The sequence below is a fragment of the Camellia sinensis genome, chromosome 1 (assembly GCF_055761805.1).
Source record: "Camellia sinensis isolate YWXY chromosome 1, ASM5576180v1, whole genome shotgun sequence".
Taxonomy (NCBI): Eukaryota; Viridiplantae; Streptophyta; class Magnoliopsida; order Ericales; family Theaceae; genus Camellia; species Camellia sinensis.
In genome coordinates, this window is record NC_138961.1 from 253,818,690 (window position 1) to 253,833,041 (window position 14,352).

Sequence of the window (14,352 nt, forward strand, 5' to 3'; positions counted from 1 at the left end):
AGATAACTTAATATTTATGTCAATGTGACATTCACCAAAACATTAAAAATTGTCTTTATCACACTACAACAAAAAGGACTTTTGGTGACAGACTGATTTTGTCTCCAAACATCAAATTTTCGTCACTAAAGTGATTTGTGATGAAAAAATTTTGTCACCACATTTGTCGCCTATACGTTGTCACTGAAAATACCTAGTGACGAAAAACAATTTCGTCGCCTACTTTTCATTTTTTGCGACGAAATTTTTCGCCTCCAAATGTTGCATTTTTCATTCTCTATAACATCAATTTCATCACTAAAACTAGATAATATTTTATTTTAATTGTTTTTAACTACAAAATATTTCATCACCAAATAGATTTTAGTGACAAGTTTTCCTCACCAATGATATAAATTAAGTTGACAAAAAAATTCGTCACTAAAATGAGCAAAAAAAATAATTCTTCAATGACAAAAAATATTTTGTCACCAAATATTTCAATTTAACGACGAAATATTCAACAAATGTGACGTAATTATTTGTTTGGTACTATACCATTAGTGACAAAATTATTCGTCATGTTTTTTTTGAAATCTAATAGCGACATTTTTTATTTCGTCGCTAATAATAATTAAAAAAATTTAAAATGAGGATACTATTTTCAAATTAAATTTTTTCTTTGAAGTAATAATTCCCTACGCATTTCAATGACCTGTTCAATATAATATCTATTACAAATCAATACAAAAATTTATTCATTTTCATAAATATCACAATCAAATTTCAGCACTATCCACAAAAATACAATATGAATTGCATGCGGATTACCAAACATGTCTCCTAATATCCACAAAAAACATGTCTACTAATATTCACAAAAATACAATATCAACAGCATGCAAATTACCAAACACGTCTCCTAATATCCACAAAAGACATGTCTACTAATATCAACAAAAATATAATATCAAGTGCAGATTACCAAACATGTCCTGTAATACCAACAAAAATATAAAATTTACAACGCAACCAAAATACATGTAAGGTAATATGAACAAAAACACAAAACGAGCTAGCTTTTACTCTCCAAATTACCAAACATGTCCATATCAAATCTCAAATCTGCAAAAAAATGAAACAAAAAAAAAAAGAAAAAAAAAGAATGCAAGTTAGACAATTATTATCTTATCAATTAAATATAAAATTTAACATGCATTTTTCGACTTAGTTTTCAAATCGGGAGTCCCGTGCTAGTTCCGTAAGTTTCCACAACTTACATTGGTCCCTCCCAAGGTGTTTGAGGTGTTTTCCAGACCTTCCCGTGCCTGTTACAGGATTTTGGCCCCGATGGCCTATTTAAAAGCTTAAGTGTTGGAAAAAATCATTTTTGGACTTAGTTTTCAAACCGGGAGTCCCATGCTAGTTACGTAAGTTTATACAAGTTACAACGGTTGCTTCAGAGGTAATTGAGGTGTTCCCCGGACCTTCTCGTGGTTGTTTAACGATTTTGGCCCCCGATGGCCTCTTTTCAAGCTTAAGAGTTGGAAAAAGTGCCTTTTTTTGACTTAGTTTTCAAACCGGGAGTCCCGTGCTAGTTCCGTAAGTTTTCACAACTTACATTGGTCCCTCCTGAGGTGTTTGAGGTGTTCCCCAAGCCGTCTAGTGGCTGTTACACGATTTTGGCCTCTGATGGCCAATTTTTAAGCTTAATTGTGAAAAAGCGCATTTTTAGACTTAGCTTTCAAACCGGGAGTCCCGTGCTAGTTTTGTAAATTTCTACAACTTACATTGGTCCCTCCCGAGGTGTTTGAGGTGTTCCCCGGGGCTGTCTCGTGGCTATTACACGATTTTGGCTTCCGATGGCCTATTTTCAAGCTTAAGTGTGAAAAAGTGTATTTTAAGACTTAGTTTTCAAACCGAGAGTCTCGTGCTAGTTCTGTAAGTTTCCACAACTTATATTGGTCCCTCTCGAGGTGTTTGAGGTGTTCACCAAGCTGTCACGTGGCTGTTGCACGATTTTGGCCCCCGATGGCTTATTTTCAAGCTTAAGTGCGAAAAAAAAATGCCCTTTTTCAACTTAGTTTTCAAACCGGAAGTCCCGTGCTAGTTTCGTAAGTTTTAACGACTTACATTGGTCTCTCCCAAGGTGTTTGAGGTGTTGCCCAGGCCTTCTCGTGACTGTTATACGATTTTAGGCTATGATGGCCTATTTTCAAGCTTAAATGTGAAAAAAATGCATTTTTAGACTTAGTTTTCTAACCGAGAGTCTCATGCTAGTTCCGTAAGTTTCAACAACTTACATTCCCTCTTGATGTGTTTGAGGTTTTCCCCAGGCCGTCTTGTGGCTGCTACACAATTTTGACCTCCGATGGCCTATTTTCAAGCTTAAGTGTGAAAAAGTGCATTTTTAGACAGTTTTCAAACCGGGCGTCCCGTACTAGTTCCGTAAGTTTCCGTAACTTAAAGTTGTCCCTCTCGAGGTGTTTGAGGTGTTCCACAGGCCGTCTCATGGCTGTTACACGATTTTGGCCCCCCGATAACCTATTTTCAAGGTTAAGTGTGAAAAAGTGCCTTTTTCGACTTAGTTTTCAAATCGGAAGTCCCGTGCTAGTTCCGTAAGTTTCCACAACTTACATTGGTCCCTCCTGAGGTGTTTGAGGTGTTTCCCGGGCCGTCTCATGGTTGTTGCAAGATTTTAGCCCTCGATGGCCTATTTTCAAGCTTAAGTGTGAAAAAAGTATTTTTTTCGACTTAGTTTTCAAACCGGAAGTCTCGTGCTAGTTCCGTAAGTTTTCACAACTTACGTTGGTCCCTCCCGAGGTGTTTGAGGTGTTGTTCGGGCCTTCTCATGACTATAACACGATTTTGACCTCCAATGGCATATTCTCAAGCTTAAGTGTAAAAAAGTGCATTTTTAGACTTAGTTTTCAAACTGGGAGTCACGTGCTAGTTCCGTAAGTTTTCACAACATACATTGGTCCCTCTCGAGGTGTTTGAGGTATTTCTCAGGCTGTCTCGTGACTGTTACACAATTTTGGCCTCCGATGGCTTATTTTCAAGCTTAAGTGTAAAAAAAGTGTCTTTTACGACTTAGTTTTCAAAGCGGGAGTCCCATGCTGGTTCCGTAAGTTTTAACAACTTACATTGGTCCCTCCCGAGGTGTTTGAAGTGTTGCCCAGGCCTTCTCGTGACTGTTACACGATTTTGGCCTCCGATGGGTTGTTTTCAAGCTTAAGTATGAAAAAAGTGTATTTTTAGACTTAGTTTTCAAACTGGGAGTCCCGTGCTAGTTTTGTAAGTTTCCACAACTTACATTGGTCCCTCCCGAAGTATTTGAGGTGTTCCTTGATCCGTCTCGTGGCTGTTACACGATTTTGACCTCTGATGGCCTATTTTGAAAAAGTACATTTTTGAACTTAGTTTTCAAACTGGGAGTCTCATACTAGTTCCATAAGTTTCCACAACTTACATTGGTCCCTCCCGACGTGTTTGAGGTGTTCTTGGGCCGTCTCGTGAATGTTACATGATTTTAGCCTCCGATGGCCTATTTTCAAGCTTAAGTGTGAAAAAGTACATTTTTTGACTTATTTTCATATTTCATTCTCTCTCTCTCTCTCTCTAACAATCAAATTCAAAATCTAAATACACATTTAGTTTGTAATCACCTTTAACCATTGCAACTTTCTTTCTATATTTCTATGATTTCGTCATCAAAACTTTTTAACGACAATGTGGCACTCCTATACTTTTCTTACTTTTTGACAGGGACATATAGATGAAATTAGCTACCCTAATAAGGAGGAAGTGATAAAACAGCATTAAAAAATGGAAGGTTAAAATGAAGTTCGATGGCTCAACAAAAAGAAAACAAAATGGAATTTACCTCATGTCTTTTGACTTAGAAATAGAATGTACTTAATGCTCCGGAGAGGAAGGAAAGAAGAGGCAATATGAATTTCCAGAGAGATCCTTCTGTGGCTTTGCATATCTACAATCTACAAGAATAAAAGCAACATTGAACGATGAAACTGTAGATTAGTTGTTTCGTGCAAAACAAGAGCAAAGAGCAAGACAGGAACAAACCCCGACAAAAGGTAGGTCCACTCTACAGTCATACAGGACTTGCACATTGTTCCGAGGAGCTTTAGACTTGTAGTAATGATCATCACTTTCACAACAAAACAAATAGATCAATTAGAAGAACAAATACTTCTGTATGTTATTTAATAGTGACGGGATGCCAAACATATACAAGTTAACAGCACATAATGAAAGCCAATATTTGAAAAAAGGTTGTTGAAGATACAAGCAATGGAGATCAAATCCATCGAGATAAACTATCAAAATGAAATAGAACCACCTAAAAATCTAAAAAATTTGCAATAATATAAATGAAATCTCAAACAACATAAGATTAAAGGTGATACTGAAACACATACTGAAACATTTTCATCAGAATTTTTCATTTTATTTTTCTTACAGTGTAACAAGTGCCAAATAATCCTGTACACACAAAGTGATTATCAAATTTCTTCCTAGTCTCTTAATTCCCACCCCTCCCAACTCTTTGCAGGGAGTTGATGCAATGTTCCTCGTGATGAAAACATGAAATTTTTTTCTTTTCTCATATTGCATTTGTTTGTACAAGCTTCCAAGAGATTCTGTATCATTTTTGTAAGTTGTAAATTGAACAATAAACAATTTTGTATATTAGGATTTCAAAAAAATCGACAATGAAATAAATGTATACACTCACAAAAAGAAAAATGCTTTAAAAAAGTTTTCTTGTAACTTTTGGAAAGGAAACCTAATTGAAACACCACTGGAAAGGTTGTAGACAGTTTGATTAGCAATTAAGGAAGCAAACAAGCTATTTTCACAAAGTCGACGACTCAAATACTACGATGTCAAGGCAGAGAAATTTCTACGCAAGAATCTTTAAGGAAGCAGCACATAAGAGAAAAGAAAAAGTTTGAATTGAACATGCTCAATTAAGAAATTCTCAAGGCAGAACCTTTATTTTGAGTATGTAAATTCTACCAGTTCATTTGTCTTCCAAAGACACAAATTTCAGAAATTATAGACAATGTATGACCAAAATGAAATCCAGGGAAATAATCTTAATATCATTAGCTTCCAAGCAATGGACATAAAGATACGCTAAATTCTAGTTGTTGTCAAGACAAAAAGGCCAATTTACAAACCTGAACCTCACAGGGAAGCTATATCCTTTTGCTGGGATAGGAACGTTTGTTAACATCTAGAACAGCAAAGGGAAAAATATTCTGCTCAATACCTCGAGTAGTACCTTCCAGATATCATGTCCACATATATAACACTTTCATTGGCACTCAACCAACGGCCAAACACTTGATCATTTAATCCTACCATAAAAAGGAAAATGGAAAAGTAACAATTACCTTAAAGCTCCACTTTGTCTTCAGAAACAAAAAAATTGGCATTTAAATTATTCATCAATTTCAGACTAAGATTTCCACCTGATAAATACAATTAGTATGGCTTTTTAAGCACTAATTCAATGTTGTCTTTTAGATCTAGATTTCCGGAATGGATTTGTGAGTTTTAGTTGTGACCAACTGAAAATTAATGTAAAATTTTATCATACACCAACCTTCTACACTGAAGTTGAGCTGACTTCCAAGGTGGAGGACTGGATTCTTAGGGTATAAATGAGAACCCACTGAAATCTGAAGAAATTCACAATTTAGAAAACGCAATAGAGGAAATCTTAAAAAGCAGTAATTACGCCTACAAGCATAATCTTAACAATTACAACATCAAGCTTAAGAAGTCTAATTCCCTAAGCAAACAAAATAACACAGCATATTCAAGCATTCATACAAAGAGAAAGAAGAACCTAAGCCTATGAATTTGTCAACAGAAAAAAGAACCTGTAATTTTTGGGGGGGAAACAATGGACTATTGCAGTTTCAAGAGAATAAAATGTAACAATTTATTTTTCCAAAAGAGAAGTCACTTTTACCAAACCCCAAAACTTAAAAAAATTACTTTTTTTTCTTTGGTTTAAAAATTAAAAAAATTAAAAACTTGGTTGCCCTCCTCTCAACCCATTATTCGCAATTTTGGAGTTTCAACTCACACTAACAGATTAATATGGAAATTGTACTCTATTTCACATACTGTTAAAAGCAATCGAGGACACATTTCTAGAAATCTTATTTTTTAAATGTATACTCATATATGTTAATGCATCTAAACGATACACAATATGATATATCATAACAATGATACATGATACATATCATGATTACAAAATAATAATTAGCAATGTAATAATAATGGATTAGGGATCCATGAGCTTTACTTCTTATCCTTTAACAGAACAATAATGCCAACAGCCACTGCAGGCGAAACATGAGATTGTGACTCTGGCCGATCTACAGGCCTTTGTACACTGAAGCTACTAGAAGATGTGCTACTAGGAGTTGTTGGGCGGGAAGAACTTGGAGAGCTAACTACAAATGAAGGATACCATGAATTTGTAGGAATCTCTTGTGGACTTGGCTGAGCTTGCTGCTCGTGAGAACCCCTATTTATAAACACAGTTAGTATTAAACATACCACTAAGTTCATAAAAGCAGAACAATTCATGCTCACAGAAATTCATTTTGAACATGTCCGTGTTTATGAGAGAGTATATCATGTGGATGAAAAGCACAAACAAGTGATAATGAATGGATGAACAATTTACTAAAAGTGCATAGGTAAGTCAAGAACTACAAATACAAAAAGGATTTGTTCAATGTGTGCCCTTAAGACACATGTTAAGAAGCTTAAATAGATTGTACATTCTGCTTGAAAGAACATATAATAAAGAATGTATAATCTTTTTAAGCCATCTTAATAACAGCCATATATAAAAACTGATGCAATCCACTAGCACATGTTCAATCAGGACTGGAAAGGATAATGAAACAAGTTTAGTATGAAGCCAACACAAGCTATGACCTGAAGAATTGACCTTGATTTGAAAGTAAAAACAAATTTTTATTTTCCCTGTGGGAGGTGGGAATTATGTCAGTAGTATACTTCGATACATAAGACAACTCTCTCCTACTTGAGAGCTTTCCTGTCTCTCTAGCTGCTTGCTTCCTCATGGTCTTTTCCAATATTGTATTATGAAAAAGCTTGAGACCCGTAAATTTATCCCTAATGAGATGGACTGTTACATGTCAGATGTTGATATGTGCAGAATCAAACACCTATGGCACAACCCTAGCTAGACTCTTGTTTTAGGGATCCCTACCAAGACTCTTGTTTTATTTGGCCTTTTGTACCCTTATCATCCTCCATTTCTATGCTCATCAGCACTCCTCTTAACCTTTCCATTTCTCAATTGTATCTGTTTACTTCCACTATCTACAGCCATAAGCTTATCCACCTAGATGATCCATTAAATCCCCTCCCTCTCCTCATTTCCTTTCCCTCTAATCAAATTTTCAACTCCTTTATCCCACCAAAGAATAAACACAAGCTTGGAACAGACAAAATGTCTGAATTACAATGACCCAAGTGCATAGCATATATCAGCAGCTATAAAATAAAATTAAAAATAAAATAAAAATTTAGAAAAGCCTATACCATCTGCTTGACCCATATCCAAATACTTAAAAAAGGAATGCTAAAAACCACTAGAGTATATAGAAATTGGCTCATAACACAAGAAAACTATTCAAGATTTGAAAAAAGGGGCAAACTTTATCAATAAAAATGCACAGTTGTTTGAAATAGTAATTTCACATATGCATATACAGATTAAGATATAAAGATGAATCCAAATAGCCCTAAAACAGGTGAAGATTGAATTGAGAAATCGTAGTTAAATTGTGAACAAAGTAATGGTAGCAGAGATAAGAATCATCAGAATCTAAAAACAGTCATATACATACATACATATATATATATATATATATAGAGAGAGAGGGGCACCCCTAATTCCCCTCAACCGCCTCGACCCCGACAAACCCATGGCCACGCCCCTCCCTACCTCATCTACGCCGACCATCTCCACCGCGAGATCGTTCTTGCCATTCGCGGCCTTAGCCTCATCAAAGGGAGTGATTATAAGCTTATGCTTGACAATCGTTTAGGTATGTAGATGTTTGAGGGAGATGAGATGAGTACGTACCGTTGATCGTTATTATCACGGAACCAGTCTTGCCATACCGTCGAAGTGTCCAAAGAGAGACATTGAAACCCTTCCCTTCCCCTTCGAACCCTCTATCTTCTCCCTCTCTTCTCATTTTCCCCCTTTGAATCATGTTCTTTGCTCTTCCCTGTATAGATTGACTAGCGTATGGCCGTGACCGAAGACACGATACAATTAATGATGAGATTAAAATATAAATAAAAATTAGTGAGAAATGTATTTAAATTTGTTGTTTTTGTTTTTTTTCTTTTCTTTTCTAAATGAAGACATGAAACTCAAATGAAACACTAATTTTTTAGTAACTCAAATAAATTTCAGGAATCCCAAAATTAGAAACCTCCATGACTCCCAAATTGATGCAAACCAATCATATGGACCAATCACAAGTGAGTGAGAGTTATAAAGTTGTATTTTTTTAAGAATATGTAGCGTTTTTTATATTTTTAATAAAAAAAAATGTTTCCAAGATAAATTGCACTTTCCCCAAATTGCAATCTCTTAATTTTCTCACCCACTCTCTCTCCTCTTCTCTATTACCTCAGTCTCTCTCCCCCAAAGACTGTAAAACATTAATCTTCTCAACTGTCTCTCTCTATCTCACCGACTAATATCCCCCCATTCCTCTCTCTTCTCAAACGAAGACTCTCTATTTCCTTAAGTTATAGATGATAATATTAATTTTTAAAAAAAAATAATTGTAAACTAAAAATAGATTGAATAATTTAATTCCCAATAGAACCCAAGCATCATATTAAAGAATATTAATGAGTTAACGTTGTGCACTAAAATGCTATGAACAACTGATAATTTTTTTAAAAAAAAATCAAATAAAACTATCCATTTGGTTTGCTCAGATGAACACACCATGAAATTAGATCAAGGGACTGGAACAATAAAGCAAGGACCACAACAACATCCATCCAACAATGTACCTGAAGAGAGTGAATATCTTCTGTTCAAATAATAATAATAATAATACGACTATGTAAAAATAAAAAATAAAATAAAAAAATTTAAAAAACTGAGAGTACATTCGCAGAATCCACCCCTCCTTTAGTCCCACGGGTCAGTGAGCTTTGGATTTGATGAATAAATGGAGAAGATGATGACCATGGAACTTTTAGGGTATTCTCTACACTGTTTTCACCATTGTTGTGGGTCAAGAAATTTATCAAAAAAGGAAAAAAATAGAACTTGAAAGATAAAATACATATTCTCACACACATAAATAAACACAACCCTAGAGATTACAAACTTTCTGCCAAGTTTTTGAATTAATTTTTATGAACAAAAACACAAATGCAACAAAAATGACAAAATTGGAGTTGATATGCACAAACAAAATCCGGTAATTTTATCACACTTCAAACAACTCAAACCCAGATTAATAAAGCTTAACACATAAATTGCAAGATCAATTCCACCAACATAAATGATGATCAATACCTCAATTTCACCAACAAACTTGAAGATGTATCACTCTTGGGCCAAACAAAAATTTGGCTATCGTTAGAATTAGAATATAATGTGTGCCTTAAGATATATCACACCTGGGCCAAACCAAAAAAAAATTGATATATTGATATATTTTAAAAACACGATGTAAATAATGATATATTTTTATAATAAAATTATGCTATTGATATATTTTTACTTTTGAGGGAATAAATTTAGGCACGGGCATATGATCTAAATATCATTATTAAATTGAAATGTAATTGAAAATAAAATTATTAAATTAATGATATTCCCTCAAAAATAATGTTTAGATCTATGTTCCAAAATTAATGATATTCTTTGTAGTAATTTTATTTGAGGTTATTATTGTAATAAAAAAAAATTAAAAATTAGAGGGTCCAAAATAATTTATGGGGGTGCTAATAGCATCACTCAAAATGAATCCCGTAGGACTATGGGTTAATTGATTATTTTGCCCTTGTGTTTATTGCTAAATTTGTTATAAAACTTAGAATGAGCCTCGTAATATGGCTCATGTAATATTAAATACAAATAATTGAGTAAAATTTTATTCAAAGTTAGATTCTTTAATATTTGCACCCAAAAAAAAAAATGTGAAAATAACATTGAGTAAAAATTTATTGATAGTTGGATTCATTAATATTAAAAAAAAAAAAAGGAATAACATTGAGTAAAATTTTTTTGATAGTTAGATTCTTTAATATTTAAAAAATATAAAAAAAGAAAAGAAAAATAACATTGAGTAAAAATCTATTTATTCTTTAGTTGGTATAATCCTAAATTTGATAATAATGTAAAGGGTATTTGTGAAATTTTAAATAATTAATCCCACTCCTATTTCTCACTGAAGGCACGATGTAAATAAAAATTACAAAAATTAGATCTATTTTTCAAATAAAATGAAAATTCATTAAAACACATTAAAAATCACAAACCCAAACCCAAATCTTAAAAATACAAATCCAAACTCAATAAAACCTTTCATAAATCAAAACACATTTCAAAATAAAACCCATTCAGAGCTGATCTGAGAGATTTTTTTTTAGGTAAGTCATAAATTAAAGACAAAATATTACACATTTACAAAGAACATATCCTAGTAATATAACAAATCCCATACCCAAAAAAGGAAACCTAATAAAATAACTAATTAAAACACCCCCACATCAACAATGTACCCCAAGTACCCTCTATCATAAATATATGGACAATTATACAAAAAGTGGTTGAACAACCCACTAAACAATTCAGTAGAACTGTGGTTGAACACCATACAACAACCCACGGCCTAACGCCTATTTACTAAATTAAACTTGGGACCAAGACACCACCTTTCAAATAATAACCCATCAAACACGGTCTAAGTCCACCAAGTTTGCATCAACAGGCATTGCTTCATCTTCATAAGCCCATGTGGAAACCAACTCAAAATAATTCAAAAAACCCTCAAATCACTCCCAAAAATGGTTTTGGAAAACCATGGGCTACAAAAACCAAAGAGATGTTTGAAATAGATATTTTATTGAGAAAAATACTAAATACATCGTTGTAGTGCTGCTAAGAGAGAAAGAGAGAGAGAGAGAGAATCAGAGCCCTCAAAGATTTGTAGAAGTTGTTTGCCTCTTAATAGCTGAAGAAGATAACCTAACTTGGATCATCATCAACTTGAAAGAGTGAAACAAAGAGAAAAAGATTCATAAACTACCAATTTCAGATACATAAAAAAAATATGAAAAAAGTGTTGTTTTTTAATGGATAATGGGAAATGAGTGTCAATGAATCGAAGATGGGCTATCGATTTCACTGGTAAACTACCAGTTTTAGATTTATCTCGCAACATCCCTCATTCCCGTGGTTTCTCTCGTGCTTCTCTCGATCAGGTCTCTCTGTCTCTTTCTTTGTTGCATTGTGGGTTTGAAAATCAAAGAGAGCTCGAAGATTTATAGAAGCTTTTTGCCTCGTAATAGCAGAAGAAGATACACCGATTGATTGGAACAAAGCCCAACTTGGATCACCATCCGTAGATCATCATCAACCTGAAAAAAGTAAAACAAAGAGAAAAAGTTTTAGATACAGAGGAAAGTTGGGGAGGCAGGTGTTTTTGGTGGTTCTGGAAGAATAACAGAGAAGGAGAGAGATAAAGAGGAAATGAGGAGACGTGTAGCAGAGAGGGAGAGAGATGAAGACGGAATGGGGGAGGAGACGTGGGTAGGTGGAGAGGGAGAGAGCACAGAGTGTTTGGGTGGGAATGAAAATCATCTCAGCCATAGATGTTTATTAGAATTGATCTGAGCCATTTAAATGAAATGTATCTCACATACATTTTATACATTTTCAAAACCCCTCTTGCCTTATTATATAGATTGTCCACTTACTAAAAAAAAGAAAAAGAACAGACAGTGAAATAAAAGATAAAAAATGAGGAGGAAAAAGACAAATTAGTGTTCCATTATATCTTTCTTTTTAGAGGTCTAAATTATTTTTGTGTTGGGAGCTAGGATTTTTTATTTATTTATTTATTTTTAGGGGGGTGTTTGGCACTCAAAATTTTGGCCAAAGATAATAATATTGGCCACAAAAATAGTTTTGTCACTAAATGATATTAAAATATTAAAAATTATTGGCGACGAAAATATATTTGTTATTAATAATTTTATAATTTGTGACCAATTTTTTTCTCACAAAAAGTTTCAAAATTTTGGCACCCTTCCAAAAAAATTAGCGGGAAAATCTTTGGTGACAAAAAAAATATAAATAATGACAAAAAATAATTTCGTTACCTAATTTTTTTATTATATATTTAGATTGGTGACGAAATTTTATTTTTATCTCTAAAAATGGTAAATTTGGAGACAAAATATTATTTTCGTCATTAAAAGGTATATATTTCGTGACAAAATTTATTTCCGTCATTAGTTTTCTCCTCTAAAGATCATTTTTGTTGTAGTGTCACTAATCTTTGAGATAAAATTTTGTAACATAAAATATTTACTTTAAAACTTATAGACCTACACATTTTTTTTGACTCTATCACTAATCTTTGAGATAGCAACTGAAATAAATTTCAATCATTATTATATAGAGAGATAGATATGATAAGAGTTTGCAGTACATAACTTTAAAAAGTAATATTAATTCAAATTTTTTAATTTTTTTAAATGATTCAACAAAAATTAGAATTTTTTAAAAAAATTAAAATTGATTAGTTAATTTCTTTTTTCAAATTTCTAAATTTAAATTTCTAAATAAATGAATTAGGCTCCGTTTGGTAAGTCTCTCAAATTATAGTTCCACCAATTGATTTGAGTGTGATGTTTGTTTTGAGCTTTCAAATCATAATTCTATATCCATTTCTCAAAACTCAATTCAAAACATAATCATTACTTTTCAAAACTCATAACTAAACACATAATTCAAAACTCTTTTCAAAATCAATATTTTAATTTTTTAAATATTTTAAATATTTAAATATTTTAAAAATATTTTAATTTTGTTAAGATTTTAAATATTTTAATATTAAAATATGTTACGATTTTTTTAATTTTTTGAATATTTTTAAATATTTTAATTTTTAAATATTACGATTTTAATTTTTAAAATTTTAAAATATTTTATAAAAATAAATTCAAACTCTATTATATAAAAATATTTTTAAATATTTTAATTTTTTTGTTATGTATTTAGTTACGATTTGAGTGTAGAGTTGTGAAAGTAGTATGGAGTTTCGAGTTATGAGTTTTATAAATAATTTCTTAATTAAGTTTTGTTTTATGTGTTTGGTTACGATTTGAGTGTAGAGTTGTTTTTAAATTTAAAATATTAAAATTTTAAATTATTAAAATTTTTTGAATATTTAAATTATTTAAATTTTTGCAATTTAAAATTTTTGAATATTTATTTTAATTTTTTACTTATTAAATTTTTTAGATTATTTAAATTATTTAAATATTTATGATTTAAATTTTTTGAATATTTATTTTGAAAAAAAATTATTTCCTTTGTAGTATTTTCAATTAAAAAATTGATTAATGTTACTTTCTGTTAATAATAAATTTTTTTAATTGAATTTTAAAAAGAGTTTGGTTATGAGTGTTGATTAAAATTTTCAATAGTGTGAAAGTAATGTGTTTTGTTATGGGTTACAACAATTTGAATTAAGTTTTAAAAACACTTTCCAAAACTCGTAACCAAACAAATTTTCTTACTTCACATGTCAAATCAAACTTTCAAAACTCAATTCAACACTCTATTCAAAAATCATAATCAAACAAATTTTCTACGCTCAAATCATAATTTCAAAACACGCAAACTCAAAATACAACTCATATTCTCAAATTATAATTAGAAGGTCTTACCAAACAGAACCTTAATTTTTCTTTTGAAATGTTCAAGGCATAATAAGATTTTTTTTAATAATTCAATAAAAGTTAATCAATAGAAGATTTTGTAATGATTTAAAAAATAAAAATTCTTAAAAAATAATATATGGGCTTGAAAATTCACAAGATTTTTCTCATTTAAAATTTGATTTTTTTTGTTAATATATAGTATAGATTATTATTATGATGAGTAATTTAGGGTTTGTTTCATTATCTTTTTTATTGTTGTCTGCAAAGGGTTATGAAAAGTCTAATTGTGTGGGGGCCACCGCCACCAAACAAGGTGTTCGGAATGGAAAATGAATTTTGTCCCACACAATT

General features: G+C 31.9%; 1 protein-coding gene across 6 annotated transcripts; it reads right to left on the reverse strand.

The window, feature by feature from the left end:
- Positions 1–791: 791 nt before the first annotated feature.
- On the reverse strand, positions 792–8,292 carry LOC114289913 (uncharacterized). Of its 6 annotated transcripts, none has more exons than XR_003638787.2 (7): positions 8,153–8,292; positions 6,329–6,553; positions 5,615–5,690; positions 5,187–5,366; positions 4,066–4,150; positions 3,866–3,977; positions 792–1,104 (listed from the first exon to the last, which is right to left on the reverse strand). XR_003638787.2 is itself a non-coding variant. In XM_028233760.2 (7 exons), exons 2-6 carry the CDS (start codon positions 6,497–6,499, stop codon positions 3,867–3,869), a joined length of 351 nt encoding a protein of 116 aa, XP_028089561.1. In that variant the 5' UTR covers positions 6,500–6,553; positions 8,153–8,292; the 3' UTR covers positions 906–1,104; position 3,866. The 6 variants fall into 6 exon arrangements, 2 of the variants coding, with proteins under 2 accessions (XP_028089561.1, XP_028089556.1); XR_014349216.1 differs by having other exon boundaries at positions 906–1,104; positions 5,291–5,366; XM_028233760.2 differs by having other exon boundaries at positions 906–1,104; positions 5,291–5,366; positions 6,497–6,553.
- Positions 8,293–14,352: the final 6,060 nt, after the last annotated feature.

What these genes read in the sequence shown, in the direction of transcription:
- LOC114289913 (XM_028233755.2), bottom strand. An exon ending in GCTCAACTTCAGTGTAGAAG is followed by an intron (nt 5,367 to 5,614) that starts GTTGGTGTATGA and finishes TTTTTATGGTAG; the next exon opens with GATTAAATGATCAAGTGTTT. An exon ending in TGGACCTACCTTTTGTCGGG is followed by an intron (nt 3,978 to 4,065) that starts GTTTGTTCCTGT and finishes TTATTCTTGTAG; the next exon opens with ATTGTAGATATGCAAAGCCA.